Genomic DNA, 21,784 nt, shown 5'->3' with positions numbered 1-21,784 from the left:
GGCTAGCTCCGGAATAATTTATGTTTGCTCCGGGATCGACGTAAGCCAATAGTCACACAGATAGCAACTTGCTGCGAGATCCAGGTGTAAAAGTCCAGAGCTTGCGGTTGAAATCCGGGGATATGGAAAGAAAAATAGGTTCGGTATGTTCTGGTCTGAGTCGCGTTGTACAAACTGATGATAGCTATTCGAGCTAAAGGATAGCTGATGACCACAACCCGTGGTTAGCTGAATACTAACGTTAAGAGTGTCTTTGAATGAAGAGATTGAGATAAAACTGTCCAGTTTGAGTGTTTGTTGCAGCTCGTTCCAGTCGCTAGCTGCAGCAAACTGAAAAGACGAGCAACCCAGCGATTTGTGTGCTTTGGGGACCTTTCACAGAATGTGACTGGCAGAACGGGTGTTGTATGTGGAGGATGAGGGCTGCAATAGATATCTCAGATAGGGGGGAGAGAGGCCTAAGAGGGTTTTATAAATAAGCATCAACCAGTGGAGCGATTACGATAAAGGGAACCAAATCTAGATTTCACTTTAGCCTGCAGCTTTGATATGTGCTAAGAGAAGAACAATGTATTGTTTAGCCATACTCCCATGTACACGTATGAGGTGACTACCTCAAGCTCTAAACCCCCCAAGGTAGTAATCACACCTGTGGGGAGGGGGGCATTCTTCTTACCAAACCACGTGACCTTGGTTTTGAAGGTGTTCAGAACAAGGTTAAGGGTAGAGAAAGCTTGTTGGACACTAAGAAAGCTTTGTTGTAGAGAATTTAACACAAAATCCAGGGAGGGGCCAGCTGAGTATAAGACTGTATCATCTGCATATAAATGGATGAGAGAGCTTCCTACTGCCTGAGCTATGTTGTTGATGTAAATAGAGAAGAGAGTGGGATCTAGGACTGAGCCTTGGGGTACTGGCTGAGACAGCAGATTTTCTGACTTTAAACACTGCACTCTTTGAGAGAGGTAGTTAGCAAACCAGGCCAGAGACCCCAATACTCCTTAGCCAGCCCACAAGAATTGGAATTGTCTACCGTATCAAAAGCTTTCGCCAAGTACAATAAAAATAGCAGCACATTGCTTAGAATCAAGGGCAATGGTGACATCATTGAGGACCTTTAAGGTTGCAGTGACACATCCATAACCTGAACGGAAAACAAATTGCATTCCAGAGAGAATACTATAGACATAAAGAAAGGCAGTCAGGCAAGTTTTTCCAAAACTTTTGATTAACAGGGCAAAATAGAAATAGGCCTATAGCAGTTAGGATCAGCTTGATCTCCCCCTTTAAATAAAGGACGAACTGTGGCTGCCTTCCAAGCAAATGGGAACCTCCCCAGAAAGGAGAGACAGGTTAAAAAGGTCGGAGATAGGCTTGGTGATGATAGGGCCACAACCTTAAAGAAGAAAGGGTCTAAACCATCTGACCCAGATGTTTTTTGGGGGTCAAGTTTCAGGAGCTCCTCTAGCACCTCGGACTCAGTCACTGCAGGGGAAAAAGAGGGAGAAGCATCAGGGATAGTCGCATTAGAAAGGGTGGGAGATGAGGAAATGTTGGACGGGCAAGGAGGCATGTCTAAGTCAAATAGGAATCCTGACTTAATGAAGGAAACCTGGCACCATCCCTATAGTGAAGCATGGTGGTGACAGCATCATGCTGTGGGGTTGTTTTTCAGCGGCAGGGACTAGGAGACTAGTCAGGATCCTTGATGAAAACCTGCTCCAGAGAGCTCAGGACCTCAGACTGGGGCAAAGGTTCACCTTCCAACAGGACAAATACCTTAAGCACACAGCCAAGACAACGCAGGAGTGGCTTCGGGACAAGTCTCTGAATGTCTTTGAGTGGCCCTGCTAGAGCCCGGACTAATACCCGATCGAGAGACTTGAAAATAGCTTTGGAGAGACCTGAAAATAGTTGTGCAACAATACTCTTCATCTAACCTGATGGAGCTTGAGAGGATCTGAAGAGAGAAATGGGAGAATCTCACCAAATACAGGTGTGCCAAGCTTGTAGCGTCATACCCAAGAAGACTCGAGGCTGTAATCGCAGCCAAAGGTGCAGGGGACATCAGGGGTATGGGGGTCATCCCTGGTCAGGTAGGGGGATTCTAGCCTACTTTTAAAATAAATATCCAAAATAAAGATTCTTAATCCATACATTATTTGGCTCTGGTATTTGTAAAAAAAAAAAGGTTTTCTAAATTAAATAGAAAAGAATGGCAAACGAATATCATCATGAGCCAACTTTGGCTGTTTTTAACCAAGTGGGAGTAAATACCAGTTGGATGCACTCTTGTGATTTGATTAGTTGAAAAATGCTGATTGGCTAATGGCCAACAAGCTTGCTCTGGAAACAATAAATTAAAGTACGGATATCATGCTTGTAAACAAATGATAGTGTTCAAAAACTATATTATTAATAGATTGCTTTTCGTAAATAACGTTTTGTTGTTGCATTTAACTGCTGAAAATACTGTTATCGAGGTCATTTCCTTGGTAGGTGACATCAGAGGTCAGCATATGGGAGCTGTTAGAGGGCCATTCAAGTGGATTTTTCCCAGTCGTGTGTGGTCAATTCCCATTTCCCACTTGGTTTATGAATGCAGCATTAACCTGCTGTGTTGGTCTACATTTGGCTGTTCCTGATGTTTTGTTCTGTATGTCCTGTCCTCTATGTTGTTTGTTATGTGCGTACTGTGTAGTCTTCCAAGTACTCAAATTCCTTCAAGGGAAAATAAATTGCATCGAATTCAATTGAAATACTGTTTGTTAGTCAGTATGTCCCTAGAATGTTGGAAACACTGTCTACTACAGAGTAGACAACATTCTATTCTCACATTCTATTATATTGTGTTGTCAAGCCTTATTATTAAATTTTGTTTTGTAGCCATGATAAAACACTCAGGACAACACATAAGGCATTTTTTATCAATTCAATTATTAACGCTCTCGAGTGGCACGGCTGTCTAAGGCACTGCATCTCAGTGCTAGAGGCGTCACTACAGACACCCTGGTTTGAATCCAGGCTGCATTGTAACCGGCGGTTACATAGGGCAGCACACAATTGGCCCAGCGTTGTCTGGGTTTGGCCGGTGTAGGCCATCATTGTAAATACAGTAAGAATTTGTTCTTAACTGACTTGCCTTGTTAAATAAAGGTTCAATTAAAAAGCAGCTGTACTGTAGTTCAGTGGGCAGCTAGCTAGTGTTCATCATAATGGCCCTTTAATATTCAATAATGTAGCCATTCATATTTAAAACTATAATAAGTAACTCATAAGTCTGTGTACATACACACACACGCTTGCAGACGGGTATTGGGGATGTGTATGACCCTCATTCAACACTGATTTATAACACATGGTGCCATAATGTTATTATTACACTTGTGTTATAAGAATCCATAAAATGTGTGCTTTTACTATAATAATAATAAGACCCATAATAAGACTTGACATCAGTTCTGCTATCAAAGACAACAGCTTATTGTAGTCTAACTACTGGTATTGGCTAGGACTAGGTGGACTATAGCCCCACAGTGGAGGTTTCATAATACCTATAAAACCTACCGGTCAAACAGGGAAATGGTTCCAATCGTTTTTCCACCATTCATTTTTTCCCATAGGGGATTTTAGAAACGTTTAAAATAAGGGCTGTGTTTTGTGTAGGGTTACCTTGGCATGACCTTTTGATACCCATTTAAATCTCTCTATGACAAGGTGACTTTTATCAATATATTCGGCTCTATTTACTCTCAGAGTCTAAAATGCTAATTAGCATCAACGTAGACATCGTTTGATTTGATTTGAAAAACCATGGAAAACTACAAATACCTGCAAGCTCCTGCACGTCATCTCTAGTTGACACCTTTGCTACCAGGTATTGTGTCAATTTAAAACTTGCACAAGAGAGTTGAAATGTAGTCAATTTATTAATTACTACATTTAGCTAACATTAGATAGTTAATCCATAGAATCTTATCTTTGTCTCGATTGGGCAGTCTCGTCCAGATCATCATGGCATTCGTAGTACTTTAATAACTAAATGACAATCGCCCCGTAGCACACATTTCTGTCATTATGAAGTGCTTTGATAGGCTAGTTAATTAAGGATCATATCACCTCTACCTTACCTGACACCTTAGAACCATTTAAATTTGCTTAACGCCCCAATAGATCCACAGATGATGCAATCACCATTGCACTGCACACTGCCCTATCCCACCTGGACAAGAGAAATACCTATGTAAAAATGCTGTTCATTCACTATAGCTCAGCCTTCAACAACATAGTACCCTCCAAGCTCATCATCAAGCTCGGGGCCCTGGGTCTGAACCCTGCCCTGTGCAACTGGGTCCTGGACTTCTTGACGGGCTGCCCCCAAGTGTTGAAGGTAGGGAACAACACCTCTACTTCACAGATCCTCAACACAGGGGCTCCACAAGGGTGCGTACTGGGTAAACACCCTGTTTACCCATGACTGCTTGGCCACACATGCCTCCAACTCAATCATCAAGTTTGCAGACGACACAACCATATTAGGCCTGATTACCAACAATGACGAGTTGAGGGCCCTGGCGGAGTGTTGCCAGGAAAATAACCTCTCCTTCAACGTCAACAAAACGAAGGAGTTGATGCTGGACTTCAGGAAAAAGCGGAGAAGGTGGAAAGCTTCAAGTTCCTCTGCATACACATCACTGACGATCTGCAATGGTCCACCCCCATAGACAGTGTGGCGCAAGAGTGCCTCTTCAACCTCAGGCTGAAGAAATGTGGCTTGGCCCTTAAGACCCTCACAAACTTTTACAGATGCACAATTGAGAGCATCCTGTCGGGCTGCATCACTGCCTGAAACTGCAACTGCACCGCCCACAACCGCAGGGCCCTCCTGAGGGTGGTGCAGTCTGCCCAACGCATCACCAGGGGCACACTGCCTGCCCTCCAGGACACCTATAGCAACCGATGTCACAGGAAGGCCAAAAAGATCATAAAGGACATCAACCACCCGAGCCACGGCCTGTTCACCCCGCTATCATCCAGAAGGCAAGGTCAGTACAGGTGCATCAAATATGGGAAATAAATACTGAAAAACAGGGTTACTCAACCCTGCATCCTATATACATAGGCATGGAATCACTGGTCACTTCAATAATGGAACACTAGTCACTTTAATAATGTTTACATACTGCTTTACTAATTTGTATATATGTATATACTGTATTCTATTCTACTGTATTTTAGTCAATGACACTTCTATATTGCTCATTCTAATATTTATAAATTCCATTATTTGACTTTTTATTTTTATTTTTTATTTTACCTTTATTTAACTAGGCAAGTCAGTTAAGAACAAATTCTTATTTTGCGATATGTGTGTATTGTTGTGAATTGTTAGATATTACTGTACTGTTGGAGCTAGGAACACAAGGATTTCGCTTCACCCCCAATAACATCTGCTAAATATGTGACCAATAAAATTGGATTTGATAGCCACATTAGCAGCTAATTAGCGTTTCATTTTTCGGAGGTAAATATAGATAAAAGTCACCTTGTCCTAGAGAGATTTACATTTATCAAAACGTCACCCCAGGAAAAGCCTACACAAAACACAGCCCTTTTTTTCTATAATCCCTTATGAGAAAAATTAATGGTGGAAAAACGATTGGAACCATTTACTTGTTTGACCGCTAGGTGTACTGGGTGATATGGCTCATACTGTTGTACTCTATAGTGTAGGAGGTGGTATAGTATTTACGTGGTTACATGCAGTAGAGTCGGCAACAGAACACCGATGTGACACCTCTCTTTAAAATAAAGCTTTAAGTTCGTGCGCCTGCGCAACATTTCGGGGCTTGGAGAGTAACTGAAGGCTTTTTTGAGACCACCATTATTGATACGAGGATTGCTCTGCAAAGAAAAAATAACTATTACTCAAGCCCATTGAAATGATTACGAGATGCCGCTTGCCTAATTATCGTGAACTTGCGTTGGAACAAATTACAACACATTATTGAACGGGTTTGCAATGGAGCCAACGATTTCCTCCGTATACAAACAAAACTGAGGCTTCTGTTTTTAAGGTGGATATTTAAGCTAGCAGCTACCTAGCCAGTCTACAATGGAGTTAGTCTCTTTGTAAACACTGCGTCAGTTGTGCTAGCTAGCTAACTACCATAACAAAGAAACATGGGACTCGTATATTGTTGAAAGGGGGCAGACTCCTTTCCATACGTTCGCCAAACATGCGAGAAGAAAATCGTTCTTTCTCAGGAAGGCAGCCAATGGCAATCGAAAGACGAGGTGAACTTTCCAGCTGTGCCGACTTCACGGAGGAGGAAGGGACATCCGAGAGAGATCTGCAACCCTGCAACGCTTTTCATTTCACCTCAAAATAAAACCCTGAGGTTCTGGAGCGATGGAAACCGTGGGGAAATTCGAGTTTAGCAGGAAGGATTTGATAGGACACGGTGCATTTGCCGTGGTGTTCAAAGGGAGGAATAGAGAGGTGAGGCGAAGATGTGGCATTTTTTAAAACGTGTTTTAATGTATTTCTTCCAGATCTAACACGATTGTATCAATTTAGCTATTATTCAAATTAAGTCTTCCCGTATGCATTGTTCATCATGTTTCTCCTACGTTTGTAGAATTTGCTCTATGTTGTTTTAGTACGACCTTAAATCGAGAGGCCTGGCAGCTGAAGGATGTGATCGTCTGGGTTGATGAAAAATATCAACAGCCATTTGCAGATGAAATGTGATCTTTTGAGTCTCATGATGATAATTCATTACAAGTGTATTATGAACATACATTAGTATTTTTCTTTAACAGTTTGGTCGGTGGGTTTGTGATGGTCTAACATCTAGGCTAGAATCATAATTTTATGTTGAAGTGGGTGGGTAGGGTGTTCAAATTGAGATGATGTGAAATGATAAAGAGGGGGAAAAAAATGCTATTCCAAATGTAAGTATTGACCTCAAAGGCATGCTGAGACATATCTGTCCAACATCAACACACTTCATGCTGAGGGAGGATTCTGGTCCATGGGAAAATGCAGCCAAGCCTGCTATACATTCCTCTATATGTTGTCACCATGCCTCTTATAGCTAGTAGGTAACTAAGGATTTAAGTCCTGTGTCCATGGTTAATTCCTTCGCTATATAGTAGGCTACCATACCACTTTCACTATTTTATGTTCCATGCATTACACCTATTAGCATTCTTTAAACAGCCTTACAGGCATCCAGAAAACTCTAGTCAAACTGCATTATAATTCATCATTCTTGTTTGTCTGTCTTTAGAAACACGACTGGGAGGTGGCCGTTAAATGCATAAACAAGAAGAACTTGGCAAAGTCTCAGACCCTTTTGGGGAAAGAGATCAAAATTCTCAAGGTAAGGCAACCAGTTTTATTTTGAAGTAGTATATTCAATCATTTCCATATGTTTACTCAAATTGAGTTTTTATTTGCAAAGAACTAACATTTCCTGTTTATTTTCCCCAGGAACTAAAACATGAAAACATTGTTGCATTACATGACTTTCAGGTATGTATTATTAAGCCAAATAAATTTTGAAGAAATGTGTGGACGGGGCAAGATTTCTACTATGGAGTTTGAACTTCTGTTTACACTAAGTTTAAAGCGTGTCATGTTGTTCTTCCATGTCCCAGTTGTCATATCAGCCAAGTAGAGCATTTGTGTGTGTTGGATGAAATTTTAATTTTGACCCACTTCTGTTCATTTAATCTTTGTTACATCACTTGCTGATTGTGACCAAAGTTTGATCATAGGCCTGTTTATATTGTAACGACCCTGGGTTTCTAATCGCGGATATCGACTCTGCCGCTTGAGCATTTAGACTCTGCCGCTTGAGCATTTAGACTCTGCCGCTTGAGCATTTAGACTCTGCCGCTTGAGCATTTAGACTCTGCCGCTTGAGCATGCTTTTGGGGCACAGTCGATAGCACGCTGGACTTCGGGCTAGAAGGTCAAAGTGCCTGCTCCCTGCCTGTTTCATTACCATTTTATTATAAACAACTTTTTGTCAATGATCTACATTTGTATTATTCGTGGTTTTCCTACACATTGACATTGACAATCATGAATACTGGAGCAGCTTCAAAATATCCACATCTTACAACACAAATTGGCCCGACCCAGTGTAGCTTAATCTGTGCTAATTTTAAGACACGTTAGTTCATTTGACGATCCTTTCCGCCTCAAGCAATAACAAGGTCACGGTCAGGTGGTAAATGGTTCCAGAAACTGGAATGTCACATCCCACTGAAGGGTGTTGGTAGCCATCTTTCTGTGGTCCCACTATGAAACCATATGTCTCTAAGTGGCGATGATTGAAGATGATTTCATACAGGCGTGTTCCAGTAGTCAGAGGTTTGTGTTGTCACAGTTGTAAGCCAATACAGCAGCCTGCCATGTTTACACCTGTCCTCTGAGCCGCAGCCTAGGCAGCCATGCAAACTGTGTTCTCAGGTATATGATGCTTATTATTTGTTTTCCTATGGAGTCACGTAAAACTGGGGATGGTAAGGATTGTAATTGAACCACTGCTACCTAAATCACTTTGCTTTATAAAGTCCTTATTTACATCAGCAGATTTCACAGTGCTTATACAGAAACCCAGCCTAAAACCCCAAACAGCAAGCAATGCAGATGTTTAAGCACAGTGGTTAGGAAGAAACCTAGTGATGAACCAGGCTCTGAGGGGTTGACAGTCCCCTTTTCGCTGTGCCGTGCAGATATTCTAAGAGTACATCTTCAAGATGTTCAAACATGACCAGCAGGGTCAAATACTAATCAGTGGTTGTAGAGGGTGCAACAGGTCAGCACCTCAAGAGTTAATGTCAGTTGGCTTTTCTTAGCTGAGCGTTCAGTTGTCAATGCCAGGAGGGTTGCCATTATTGATCGGTAAAAATTATTTTTACACATAGGCGATCGAGCAAACCGCCACTGCCTTCCGTTCTACTAGTTGCATGCATGCATCTTTGGGGGGGGGAATCGCCGACCTACAAGGATATTTAATCTACCAACGGGACATTAAAAACACATTTCTTAGGCTTCACGGAGTCGTGGCTGAACGACAACAATATCAACATACAGCTGGCTGGTTATACACTGTATTGGCAGGATAGAACCGCGGCGTCTGGTAAAGCAAGGGGGGGAACTATGTATATATGTAAACAACAGCTGGTGCTAGATATCTAAGGAAGTGTCGAGGTTTTGCTCGCATGAGGTAGAGTATCTTATGATAAGCTGTAGACCACACTATCTACCTAGAGTTTTCATCTGTATTTTTCGTAGCTGTCTACATACCACCACAGACTGATGCTGGCACTAAGACCGCATTCAATGAGCTGTGGTCTGCCATAAGCAAACAGGAAACGTAAGCATTTCACTGTAAGGTTGTTTTTGGCACATGTGACTAATAACATTTTATTCGATTTAGTTTCCTAATTTTTTCAATAGCCTTTCAATTTGGTCCTATACTACAAACTTTTCCAAAACAACAAACCGAGCTCTCCTTTGTTCTGCGTTCAACAGGAAGTGACGAGAACACAAGTTGCAATTCAAAATTTGGTTGTGTGTCAACAGTTTTACTCTTATGTCAGTCAATTAGCCCATGTCAGCTAAAATTATTGGGATTGCTAGCTATCTAAATTTGATATCATTGCCAGCAATCTAAATTTGTTATCATTGCCAGCAATCTATTTTTTTTATCATTGTTGAGTCCCCTCATTGTCGGGGCCCCCATTAATTTTGTTAGTCTCACTCCAATATATAAAAAACTACAAATATTTCTCTCCAACCTATGACAGGATGCGGGTACGCAGACCCGCGAGCAACTGCGGCCCCTTGTGATGAGTTCAGATTATTTGTGGGCCCCCGCCCCCATCAAAGTTGCACATCCCTAATCTAGATCATTAGGCTTGCCTTGTCTTTTCCTATTCCACCAGCTTCAAAGTCTTACTGTATTTCATGCTACAGTATTTCTATAATATAGGTTTTGTATTTACCTTTGCTGCAGTTAACCTCGTAAAACCATCCAGAAATCTCGGAAGCTTACATTCTGTTTCGCTACAGTCTGGTAATTTTCGAGGCTAGGCTGATCTAGGCCTCTGGGCAAACATACATGTATGTTTGACCTGTGAGGTAAACACAGTTCTGTGCATCCCTGCATGATATGTGCTGCAGTTCACTGGGCTCTTTGCTACATGTGAGTGGTGTGGTGTGTGGAGAAGAAAAGCCATGCCCTGTGTTATGCTCTTGTGTTGGCATGTGTTAACACCTGGCTGGCATGTAGGCCTTTACACTCCTCTTGGCACGTAGCATTGGGGAGGAGCGCTGTATGCATCATTTTCTATTGTATGCTGGTTGTCATAAACAGGATATGTTAGCATGTCGGTAAGCCAAAACCACCTTGGGCAGACATACTGTATCTCTGTCCATCTCTGTCCCTGCCTGCCTGGCAAAGTACAATGGAAACCAGATGACTGGCTGCTATCTGGCCAAAAAAACAACTTCAGAAGCTTTGACTCAGCAGTAGTTAACTCTGAGATCAGCCAGTACTCTAGCTCTGATTGGCTGTCGAAAGAGACCTAGATATAGAGAAAGAGCAGGGTCATCTGTTTCTATGTGAAGGGCTTTTTGAAGTGTGCTGCACTGTCTTGTTTTCATAAGGCATGTGCCATGGTTGAGAAGCTGTTGGTAAAACGTAGAGAGAAAAAAAATGGTTGCCAGGGCTCAGTAATGCCCATCTGTTTTCAGTGTCAAAGAGCAGCCAAGCTACTAGGGCCTGGACGATACCAGTATCGTGATACTCGTTAGTATCGTGGCAAGGAAACAAAACAGGCTAATTTAACTTCTTTAGGAAAACAGCCCTAATGTTGGAAACAAACATTATGTTGTCATCCAGGGTCACATTTTATGTATTTCCCAAGCTATGTAGCACACAATATTTGACATGCAGCAGGTTTTTAAAGGACCACCGAGTTTGGTCTGCTTCTTGCTTTAATATATTCTGATACTGGTATCGTCACAGCCCTACAAGCTACTGAGGTGGGCGTAATATGGCGTACAACTCTCATTGTTTGTTTGTGCTTTGGAAGGTCATTTGTTTTGGTCTCAGACAATAGACTTGTACCATCTCTTGAACAGTGAACCTCCCTGGTGGTCCAATATTGCCTTTGTCAAGCATTCCCCCCACAAAAACCCAATTAGCTTTAATGCAGATGACTCTGAAATGAACGCTCAGACACTGCATACAGTAATTTTTTATTACAGTGGTTTATAATCCATTATATTCTTGACATGCCAACTGTTGCTATGGGAGAAGACGAGCCTATCAGTTTCTAAATGGAACTTTCCTGTTTGTGTGTCATGCAGGCAGCCCCCATATTCATATGGCTCTGTGGCACATTCATGGTGCTTCTTAATTTTAATTAGTCAGGTTAAGCCCTGCTCCCAATATGTTCTATGATGAGCTCAGTTCTATCGGTGTGCTACTTGTGCTGAAGGCAGCAGTACTGGAGAACCCTGTAGAGGTTAGCTTGCTAGATGTTGATCCTCTCCACCTTTAGCTGAATGAGCGCGATGACTCAGATAATCGCTTTAGCATGGTTCACACTTTATCTGTCACAACAGGGGGACCTCTGAACTCTTCCCCACTCCTGGTCTGCATTAACCTCTGTGACCCCCAGGCAAACACGGACCATACTGTTAGCTCAGCATGGATGGCCCAGGGACTTAGTGTCGTGATGTGCTGTTGCCTCTATCTTTGGTTTGAGCTCAAACAACTTAAAAAGCCAGTAGTCATTGTAGTGGATTATGTCAAAGAAGACGTAACATAAGTTCCAGAGAGGTAGACTTTAATTTGACTAACATACATTTTTTGATTACATATTATTCTCTACAAATGTCCCTGTTTAGAAGTCATCCTTCTTAATTTACCCTACCTACTCCAGTGAAGCAATGACTTTTTACTTAAGTTACAGGTATGTTCCTTCATCAACTCCTGCTCCATAACACATTGTCACAGATCCAATTGTTCCAAGTGGCCAAAGTGTTGACATGCAAAAACCTCTGACACCTGGATGTATTGCTCTTTCCTTTTTGTCCTCTGCACCCACCCTGACTTGTATGTGTTTGTCTCTCTCTAGGAAACGGCCAGTTCTGTGTACCTGGTCATGGAGGTAAGCTTCTGGTGTTGTCATGTTTGTCTTTGGCCCTTGTTTTGGTCGGAGGTTCGACACAAGCACTCCTGCTCTAACTCGACCCTTACTGAGACTGTAATGAGCTAGGTCCTTCGGCTCGCAGGAAACATGTGCATTGGGGGAGAGAATTAACTTCTGTATAAAGAAGGGGAAAAAAGCTACAGATCCTCGGTTGTGCCTAATCAAATTACAATCAGACCTCAGGACAGCTATTGTGTTCAGTTAGGCTTAGGCTTGAACAATTCGGGGAACTTTCTATAATTCCCTGGTTTCCCAAAATCCCAGTTGGAGGAATCAGGGTTGGTATATGCAGGAAAACAAGAATCCTCCAACATGGATTTCTGGGGGAAAAAGGGAATTTAGAATTACCTGGATTTCTGCATAAATTGGTCATAAAATTTGATCTGATCATCTAAGTCACAGCAATAGACAAAACAGTCTGCTTAATTATTTTTTATTTTTTTATTTTACCTTTATTTAACCAGTCAAGTCAGTTAAGAACATATTCTTATTTTCAATGACTGCCTGGGAACAGTGGGTTAACTGCCTGTTCAGGGGCAGAACGACAGCTCGGGGGTTTGAACTCGCAACCTTCCGGTTACTAGTCCAACCACTAGGCTACGCTGCCGCCCCAAACTAATACTGCACAAACAATGATACATTTTCATGTCTTTATTGAACACACTGTCTAAACATTGTCAGCTCGGGGGTTTGAACTCGCAACCTTCCGGTTACTAGTCCAACGCTCTAACCACTAGGCTACGCTGCCGCCCCAAACTAATACTGCACAAACAATGATACATTTTCATGTCTTTATTGAACACACTGTGTAAACATTCACAGTGCAGGGTGAGAAAAGTATGTGAACCCTTGAATTTAATAACTGGTTGACCTTCCTTTTGGCAGCAATAACCTCAACCAAACGTTGTCTGTAGTTGTGGATCAGACCTGCACAACGGTCAGGAGGAATTTTGGACCATTCCTCTTTACAAAACTGTTTAAATTCAGTAATATTCTTGGGATATCTGGTGTGAACCGCTCTCTTGAGGTCAAGCCACAGCATCTCAAATCGGGATGAGGTGAAGGTGTATTTTCTTCTGTTGAAGCCATTCTGTGTTTTGGGTCGTTGTCCTGTTGCATCACCCAACTTCTGTTGAGCTTCAATTGGCAGGCAGACAGCCTTACATTCCCCTGCAAAATGTATTGATAAACATGGGAAGTCATTTTTCTGTCGACGATAGCAGCTGTCCAGGCCCTGAGGCAGCAAAGCAGACCCGACCCATGATGCTCCCGCCACCAGACTTTACAGTTGGGATGAGGTTGTTGTGCTGTGCCTCTTTTCTCTCCACACATAGTGTTGTGTGTTCCTTCCAAACAACTCAACTTTAGTGTAATCTGTCAAAGAATATTTTGCCAGTAGCGCTGTAGAACATCCAGAGTTATTTTGCTAACTTCAGACGTGCAGCGTTGTTTTGTTTTTTGGACAGCAGTGGCTTCATCCGTAGTGTCCTCTCATGAACACCATTCTTGTTTAGTGTTTTACGTATCGTAGACTCGTCAACAGAGATGTTAGCATGTTCCGGAGATTTCTTTAGCTGGCACTAGGATTCTTCTTAACCTCATTTAGCATTCTGCGCTGTGCTCTTGCAGTCATCTTTGCAGGACGGCCACTCCTAGGGAGAGTAGCAACAGTGCTGAACTTTCTCCATTTATAGACAATTTGTTTTACTGTGGACTGATGAATATCAAGGCTTTTAGATACTTTTGTAACCCTTTCCAGCTTTATGCAAGTCAACAATTCTTAATCTTAATCTCTTTTGTTCGAGGCATGGTTCACGTCATGTAATGCTTCTTGAGAATAGCAAACTCAAGTTTTGTGAGGTTTTTTTATAGAGCAGGGCAGCTCTAACCAACATCTCCAATCTTGTCTCATTGATTGGACTCCAAGTTAGCTGACTCCTGACTCCAATTAGCTTTTGGAGATGTCATTAGCCTAGGGGTTCACATACTTTTTACAACCTATACTGTGAATGTTTAAATGATGTATTCAATATAGACAAGAAAAATACAATAATTTGTATGTTATTTGTATAAGCACACTGTGTTTGTCTATGGTTGTGACTTAGATTAAGATGAAGAAATCCAGGTAAATCCAAAAGGTTAACATACTTTTTCTTGCCACTGTAGGCTAGTAGGTTTCATAGTAGGTTTCATGGTTTCCATTGGGTTATGTCAACTTAACCGCCCTCCATCTATGAGGGTTCTGACTAAACACCTCAGTAGCTTAACAAAATAAAAGACCCAATTCCTGCTGAACTCAACTTGACTGTTTCTCTAGCTTTCTTGTTAAAAGGGAACTTGTATGTCTTAGAGTGAAGTGACACAAGACAAAACCTGTTCAGGGTTATACAAAGGAGTCAAAAGACCTCCTGTTGTCCAAACGTACCCCACCCAATGACCAGGCTTCATTCATATTAATGCTGCACCATCAGTGTCATTCAGTTAGCCGCCACCCTTCTCTCTCACACACACCTCCTTAGTGAGGAGTATTATGTATCTATCCCCATTAGGGCTGTCCCTGACTAAAACTTTGTATATTTGCTAAAAAGTGTAATTTGATTGAGGGTAATGTCAGGCATTTAAAGCCTTAATGTTTCTTCAGCAATTCAACCTCTGTGTGTGTTGCTCTCTGCTGATTGTATGTCTCCTAATGTCATTCCCTTTCATCTCTCTATCTTTCTCTAGTACTGCAATGGTGGGGACCTGGCGGATTATCTACACTGTAAATGGACTATTTAATCTGTCAAAAGCCCAGAGAAGCTCTCATTAGAATTGCTTGCTTTCCTTCAGTTGGGCCTCTGTAGCACATAGTGTGACAAATTCAGTGGGGGAAGGTTTCAGAGCACTCAATGAAATGGGGGAAGGTTTCAGAGCACTCAATGAAATGGGGGAAGGTTTCAGAGCACTCAATGAAATGGAGCCAGCTTGTGTGTGGAAAAAGCTGGGTATATTGAAAGTCACCTAGAGCATCAAGGCAGAGTATTAGAGTATGTTGGCAAAGTGAAAATGAAAGCTGGGATGATGTAATGGTGGGTAATGAGGGTGTGGGATGAAGCAACCAGGCCTCTGAATTTAGCACAGGAAGTTTAGGCCCTCCCTAGGCTGCTTGTTTATTTAGACTCCAGTCCCAGGCTACAGGGAAGCTGTGTTTTGATAGGCTGCTGGGGAACAGGAACAGGTCTGGTGTTTCTGTTAGGATTGCAAGGGGGGCACGCTGTCTGACTTCCACAGACGACTGAGGGGGAGGGAGGGATTATGACACTATCTCTGGGCCAGGGAAGTGATTGGAGAGAGAGGTCAGTGGAGTGAGAGCCAGAGGAAGGTGGAATGAGAGACGATGCCTCGTCTGGACCTCTTTTTGCCCTTACATTTGGAAGTGAAATGAACATGCTTGTTATGGTCTGTGAAGCAAGGCTAACCACACGACAGTCAAATGGCACCAAAAAGAAAGTTCAGTATTGAAAAATAACATCATTTACATACTTTTGATAGTCAAATAAGGTGGAGTATTTTATTTTCCCTTAATGTCAGTCTGTCCTGTCCCACCCCTAGCCAAGGGCACCCTGAGTGAGGACACTATCCGAGTGTTCCTGCAGCAGATAGCCGGGGCCATGAGGGTGCTGCAGACCAAGGGGATCATTCACAGAGACCTCAAACCACAGAACATTCTGCTCTCCTACCCCGCAGGACGCAAGTCCCACTCTACCAACACCTGCATCAAGATAGGTAGGGGGTGTGTGTGCACATGCTCAGTAATGCATCATATAAATGATAGACGTGTTCAAGCTTATAGCTGTGAAGAATGAGTGAGTGAGTGCAGGGCTGAAGACTGAAGAGCAGAATTGTATACATCGTTAGTCCTTACTCATATTAATCCTTCTCAAGCCCATGTATCCTGCAGACAGAATTGATTGCCTTTGTGAAGACTGAAGCATGCTTCACAACAGACTGCTATAATCCTGATACTTATTTTGAAACTTGCTCATTTATTTTTGTGCGGATATTTCTCAGTGCCCATTGATCTTGAATGTTAGCCTTTTTAGCCCCCAAAGGTCGATGTACGCACCCCCACAAATCTAATTAGCATTTAAACAAAATCCCCATAAAAATCAGTCAGGCATCTGCCTATGTTGCAGTTCTGCATCTGTGGTGAAAGGTGACAGAGCTAGAGCAGTGTTTGTCAGACCATAAGACATCCCGAAAATGGTTCTTCACACAAAATCGTCTGTATGTCGAACGGTTTGGCCTACACACTAATACCCCTCTATGGTAAGATGAGACTCTCACGGACGCGTAGATGTTGCTTTAGGACGCCCACAGGTCTCACAAGACTTGTCCGAAGGTCCCCGGTACCATTTGAAAAAATGAATGCCACTATCTGTTGTTCCATGCAGTGAATCTGTTATTCAATGCATTTGTATGGGCTAATAGCAGTAAGGCCTAAAAAATCATATTTATTTTGATACTTTAAGATTTAGATGCACTATTGTAAAGTGACTGCTCTACTGGATGTCATAAGGTGAATGCACCAATTTGTAAGTCGCTCTGGATAAGAGCGTCTGCTAAATGACTTAAATGTAAATGTAAATGTGATACGTCAAGGGGTCTCAACACTTAAAATCAAATAGCTAAATGATCCTTGGTATGACCTTAAAACAATTTAATATAGTTTAGTAGTAGAGGTGTTTTGACTGATTTCTTGTAAATGCTAATATTACAAAAAATTGCTAGCTAAACAACAACTGTAACAGTGTATTTGAGAGACAAGTGCTCGTTGTACAAATGTATTTGTTGCAATAAACATTTGGAGAAGATGTATAGTTTATATGTTATCAGCAATCTAAGCCAGCCCTGTCTGTTTTACACCATAGTTGTGTTCTCATCGGTTTTGTTGCTAAACAACCAACCTGTTTATTGCTGAATCATCTTTCCCCCTTCTATCCCTCTCTCTCCTATTCCTCTCTCCAGCTGACTTTGGGTTTGCACGGTACCTTCAGAACAACATGATGGCTGCTACTCTGTGTGGGTCCCCTATGTACATGGTGAGCACTTCTAGTTCCTTACACACCCTCAAACAGCCTATGGTCATACTCCCTAGTGGTTCGAAACCAGGCTGCATCACATCCGGCCATGATTGGGAGTCCCACAGGGCGGCGCACAATTGGCCCAGCGTCGTCTGGGTTTGGCCGGGGTAGGCCGTCATTGTAAATAAGAATTTGTTTTTAATTGACTTACCTAGTTAAATACAGCATTTGTATTTATTTTTATGTTTTATCTGCCATTAGGTACCATGTTTGATGTGTGCAACTCTGAAATGTTTTCCTGTATCCACCAGGCACCTGAAGTCATCATGTCTCAGAACTATGATGCCAAGGCTGACCTGTGGAGCATAGGAACCATTTTGTTCCAGTGTCTGACAGGGAAAGCCCCGTTTCAGGTGAGCACCATAGTCCTAACGATATAAGACGCAATCATACACAGATATACCCAACTCAAAGAGAGGGTGTTTAAATGTTTAAAATGAATCCACTCAATGCAGAAACGGGTCATTCAGAGAGGGAGAGAGAAACAGACCCCCCCGTAGCATATTGCCTGTTTCTGTTTGTTTCACACTCTTCAATAAATTACTCAATGTTGTCTGTTTGCTGCTTTTCATTCAATCATGTAGCTGTTCTTTAGGCTATGGCCTAAAATGAATTCATATGGTCAGAATGTTATACTTTGTAGCATATGCTTCTGTTTTTATGAAAATATTACATCTGGTTAAAGGCCAACCACATTTGGTCCTTTCAAGACTGTTACATGACATTAGAAATGTGATTTCAGAGACACAAGGTAACAATAGTTTATGAATAAAGGGACCAGAGTCCGTCTGTTACCATCATCATTATCATAATTTAGGTCATTCAAAAGCACCAAATAATGTATTTAGAAGCCCACTAGGCTACTAACTTGTTGTCATTAAATGTCCTGGATAATAGAAAGGAAATACCTTTAGGTGTTCCTACAACAGCCTAGGCTATCCTACACAGTCACGCAAAGTAGCCGACCTCGGTGTCTAATCCCATGCACAGAAACATATGAAAACATTAACTCATTGCCTTGATGCCTTCTCTGTTAAATCTTTAAGACCCTGGTGGTTTCTCTGTTAAATCTTTAAGACCCTGGTGGTTTCTCTGTTAAATCTTTAAGACCCTGGTGGTTTCTCTGTTAAATCTTTAAGACCCTGGTGGTTTCTCTGTTAAATCTTTAAGACCCTGGTGGTTTCTCTGTTAAATCTTTAAGACCCTGGTGGTTTCTCTGTTGAATCTTTAAGACCCTGGTGGTTTCTCTGAATCTTTAAGACCCTGGTGGTTTCTCTGTTAAATCTTTAAGACCCTGGTGGTTTCTCTGTTAAATCTTTAAGACCCTGGTGGTTTCTCTGTTAAATCTTTAAGACCCTGGTGGTTTCTCTGTTAAATCTTTAAGACCCTGGTGGTTTCTCTGTTAAATCTTTAAGACCCTGGTGGTTTCTCTGTTAAATATGTAAGACCCTGGTGGTTTCTCTGTTAAATCTTTTAGTCCCTGGTGGTTTCTCTGTTAAATCTTTAAGACCCTGGTGGTTTCTCTGTTAAATCTTTTAGTCCCTGGTGGTTTCTCTGTTAAATCTTTAAGACCCTGGTGGTTTCTCTGTTAAATCTTTAAGACCCTGGTGGTTTCTCTGTTAAATCTTTAAGACCCTGGTGGTTTCTCTGTTAAATCTTTAAGACCCTGGTGGTTTCTCTGTTAAATCTTTAAGACCCTGGTGGTTTCTCTGTTAAATCTTTAAGACCCTGGTGGTTTCTCTGTTAAATCTTTAAGACCCTGGTGGTTTCTCTGTTAAATAAATTTTAGTCCCTGGTGGTTTCTCTGTTAAATCTTTAAGACCCTGGTGGTTTCTCTGTTAAATCTTTAAGACCCTGGTGGTTTCTCTGTTAAATCTTTAAGACCCTGGTGGTTTCTCTGTTAAATCTTTAAGACCCTGGTGGTTTCTCTGTTAAATCTTTAAGACCCTGGTGGTTTCTCTGTTAAATATTTAAGACCCTGGTGGTTTAGTTTAGTTTATTTTATTTTTACAGGGACAGTGCACATTAATCAACGTTTCAGTAAAAGTGCCGGTTTTAGCCAGCCGGCTAATTTTCAACCGCAGTCCCTGGGCAGGTTATTAAAAACAATTACAATATAGACAATAGCACCATAGACATAGCAACATAGCAACATAGTACAAGCAAGACATAGCATACAGACAGAGCAACATAGAACAAAAAGCAGCAAGACAAAATTCATAAAAGCAACAAAGTGTTTCCATACCTCACAAGCTACAGACAACATGGAAAGCGGCAACACACAGCTAGGGACCATGTTCACAAATCTGATTGACCTTTAGCCATGTCTTCAAGCATTTTGTGAAAGTGTGATATGTGGTGCAGTTATGTGTGTCTGATAGCAGTGTATTCCAGACATGGGAAGCTCTCACAGAGAATGCAGATTTACTAAAGGTGCTTTTCCTTAGGGGAACTATACAGTCACCTCTCATGGCAGACCTTGTGGATCTGCTGCCATATGTCTGGGTTTTCTGTTTAACAAAAATATTGAGTGGAGGGGAGCCAGGCCATTAAGTATCTTGAATACAAGACATGCGTCGGTGTATTGCACAAGATTTTCCCAACTCAAGAGCTCATGTTTTCTAAGGATGTGACAATGATGATGGCTATTGGGCTTCCTATCAAACACTTTGAGAGCCTGTTTGTAGACAGACTGAATAGGTTTTAATGTTGTACAGCAAGCTTGGGCCCAACTAGTCAAGCAGTATGTTAAGTGGGGGAGTATCATAGATTTGAAGTATAGTTTTGCTACCTCTGTAGTCAAACAATTTCGTATAAATCGGAAATTAGCTAGATTGAATTTAGTTATTTGAATTACCCTTTTCACATGCTTTTTAAAAGAGAGGTTGGAATCAAGTATGATGCCAAGGTACTTAAAATCGGATACCACCTGGAGCTTCTCCCCTGACACATAGACATCTGGCTCAGTAGCATCTGTTGCCCTCTTTGTGAAGAACATGCAAAAAAAAAAAGTTTTTTTCACATTGAGATGCAAACACGAGTCACTGAGCCACTTTGTAACCTGGACCATTACAGTAGTGAGATCTTGTGCAGCTTGTTGTTTGCTCTTTGCATGCACATATATCACTGTATCATCTGCATACATTTGAACTTCAGACCCAGTACAGACAGAAGGCAGATCATTAATGTACAGGCTGAACAGGAGGGGCCCCAGTATTGACCCTTGGGGCACGCCCACATCATAGCTACGAGTGGGCGACAGCTCATTGCTCACTCTGACTCTGTTTCTCTGTTAAATCTTTAAGACCCTGGTGGTTTCTCTGTTAAATATTTAAGACCCTGGTGGTTTCTCTGTTAAATCTTTAAGACCCTGGTGGTTTCTCTGTTAAATCTTTAAGACCCTGGTGGTTTCTCTGTTAAATCTTTAAGACCCTGGTGGTTTCTCTGTTAAATCTTTAATACCCTGGTGGTTTCTCTGTTAAATCTTTTAGACTCTGGTGTTAAATATTGAAGTATTTCAAATTTACCCTACTGTAAATCTGTAGACAATAGCAGATAATCAACATGAATGTAGGGGTATTGGGTTGGATCTCACGCGGATCACAACTTCCCTCGCGCAGCGAATGAGTCCTCAACATGTTCTGGACACAGTGTTTTTGCATCGTATGCTAGATCACAACAGCTGTTTGTCAAATCTTTAAGACCCTGGTGGTTTCTCTGTTAAATTTTTAAGACCCTGGTGGTTTCTCTGTTAAATTTTTAAGACCCTGGTGGTTTCTCTGTTAAATCTTTAAGACCCTGGTGGTTTCTCTGTTGAATCTTTAAGACCCTGGTGGTTTCTCTGTTAAATCTTTAAGACCCTGGTGGTTTCTCTGTTAAATCTTTAAGACCCTGGTGGTTTCTCTGTTAAATCTTTAAGACCCTGGTGGTTTCTCTGTTAAATCTTTAAGACCCTGGTGGTTTCTCTGTTAAATCTTTAAGACCCTGGTGGTTTCTCTGTTAAATCTTTAAGACCCTGGTGGTTTCTCTGTTAAATCTTTAAGACCCTGGTGGTTTCTCTGTTAAATCTTTAAGACCCTGGTGGTTTCTCTGTTAAATCTTTAAGACCCTGGTGGTTTCTCTGTTAAATCTTTAAGACCCTGGTGGTTTCTCTGTTAAATATTTAAGACCCTGGTGGTTTCTCTGTTAAATCTTTAAGACCCTGGTGGTTTCTCTGTTAAATATTTTAGTCCCTGGTGGTTTCTCTGTTAAATATTTAAGACCCTGGTGGTTTCTCTGTTAAATATTTAAGACCCTGGTGGTTTCTCTGTTAAATATTTAAGACCCTGGTGGTTTCTCTGTTAAATATTTAAGACCCTGGTGGTTTCTCTGTTAAATATTTAAGACCCTGGTGGTTTAGTTTAGTTTATTTTATTTTT

At 41.6% G+C, this 21,784-nt stretch overlaps 1 protein-coding gene across 11 annotated transcripts in view; it reads left to right on the top strand.

Moving 5' to 3' along the window:
• Nucleotides 1-5,718: 5,718 nt before the first annotated feature.
• Nucleotides 5,719-21,784, top strand: part of LOC118387480 (serine/threonine-protein kinase ULK1-like) — a 33,332-nt gene continuing 17,266 nt past the window's right edge. For 3 of the 11 annotated variants that reach the window (XR_008143221.1, XM_052525654.1, XM_052525655.1), the window contains exons 1-8: nucleotides 5,719-6,502; nucleotides 7,296-7,388; nucleotides 7,499-7,540; nucleotides 12,169-12,201; nucleotides 14,968-15,004; nucleotides 15,814-16,008; nucleotides 17,251-17,324; nucleotides 17,618-17,719. Coding sequence is in view for 10 of the 11 variants with exons in the window: in XM_052525654.1 (XP_052381614.1) it covers nucleotides 6,413-6,502; nucleotides 7,296-7,388; nucleotides 7,499-7,540; nucleotides 12,169-12,201; nucleotides 14,968-15,004; nucleotides 15,814-16,008; nucleotides 17,251-17,324; nucleotides 17,618-17,719 (666 nt within the window). In the remaining variant the exon portion in view is untranslated. The remainder of the gene's footprint in view (nucleotides 6,503-7,295; nucleotides 7,389-7,498; nucleotides 7,541-12,168; nucleotides 12,202-14,967; nucleotides 15,005-15,813; nucleotides 16,009-17,250; nucleotides 17,325-17,617; nucleotides 17,720-21,784) is intronic. The other 8 variants (XM_052525653.1, XM_052525652.1, XM_052525657.1 and 5 more) reach the window with 6 other exon arrangements.

Source organism: Oncorhynchus keta, chromosome 9 (genome assembly GCF_023373465.1).
Source record: "Oncorhynchus keta strain PuntledgeMale-10-30-2019 chromosome 9, Oket_V2, whole genome shotgun sequence".
In the NCBI taxonomy this organism is placed as follows: Eukaryota; Metazoa; Chordata; class Actinopteri; order Salmoniformes; family Salmonidae; genus Oncorhynchus; species Oncorhynchus keta.
The sequence above is the reverse complement of the archived record's forward strand: the minus strand, read 5'-3'. Positions and strand labels throughout refer to the sequence as shown.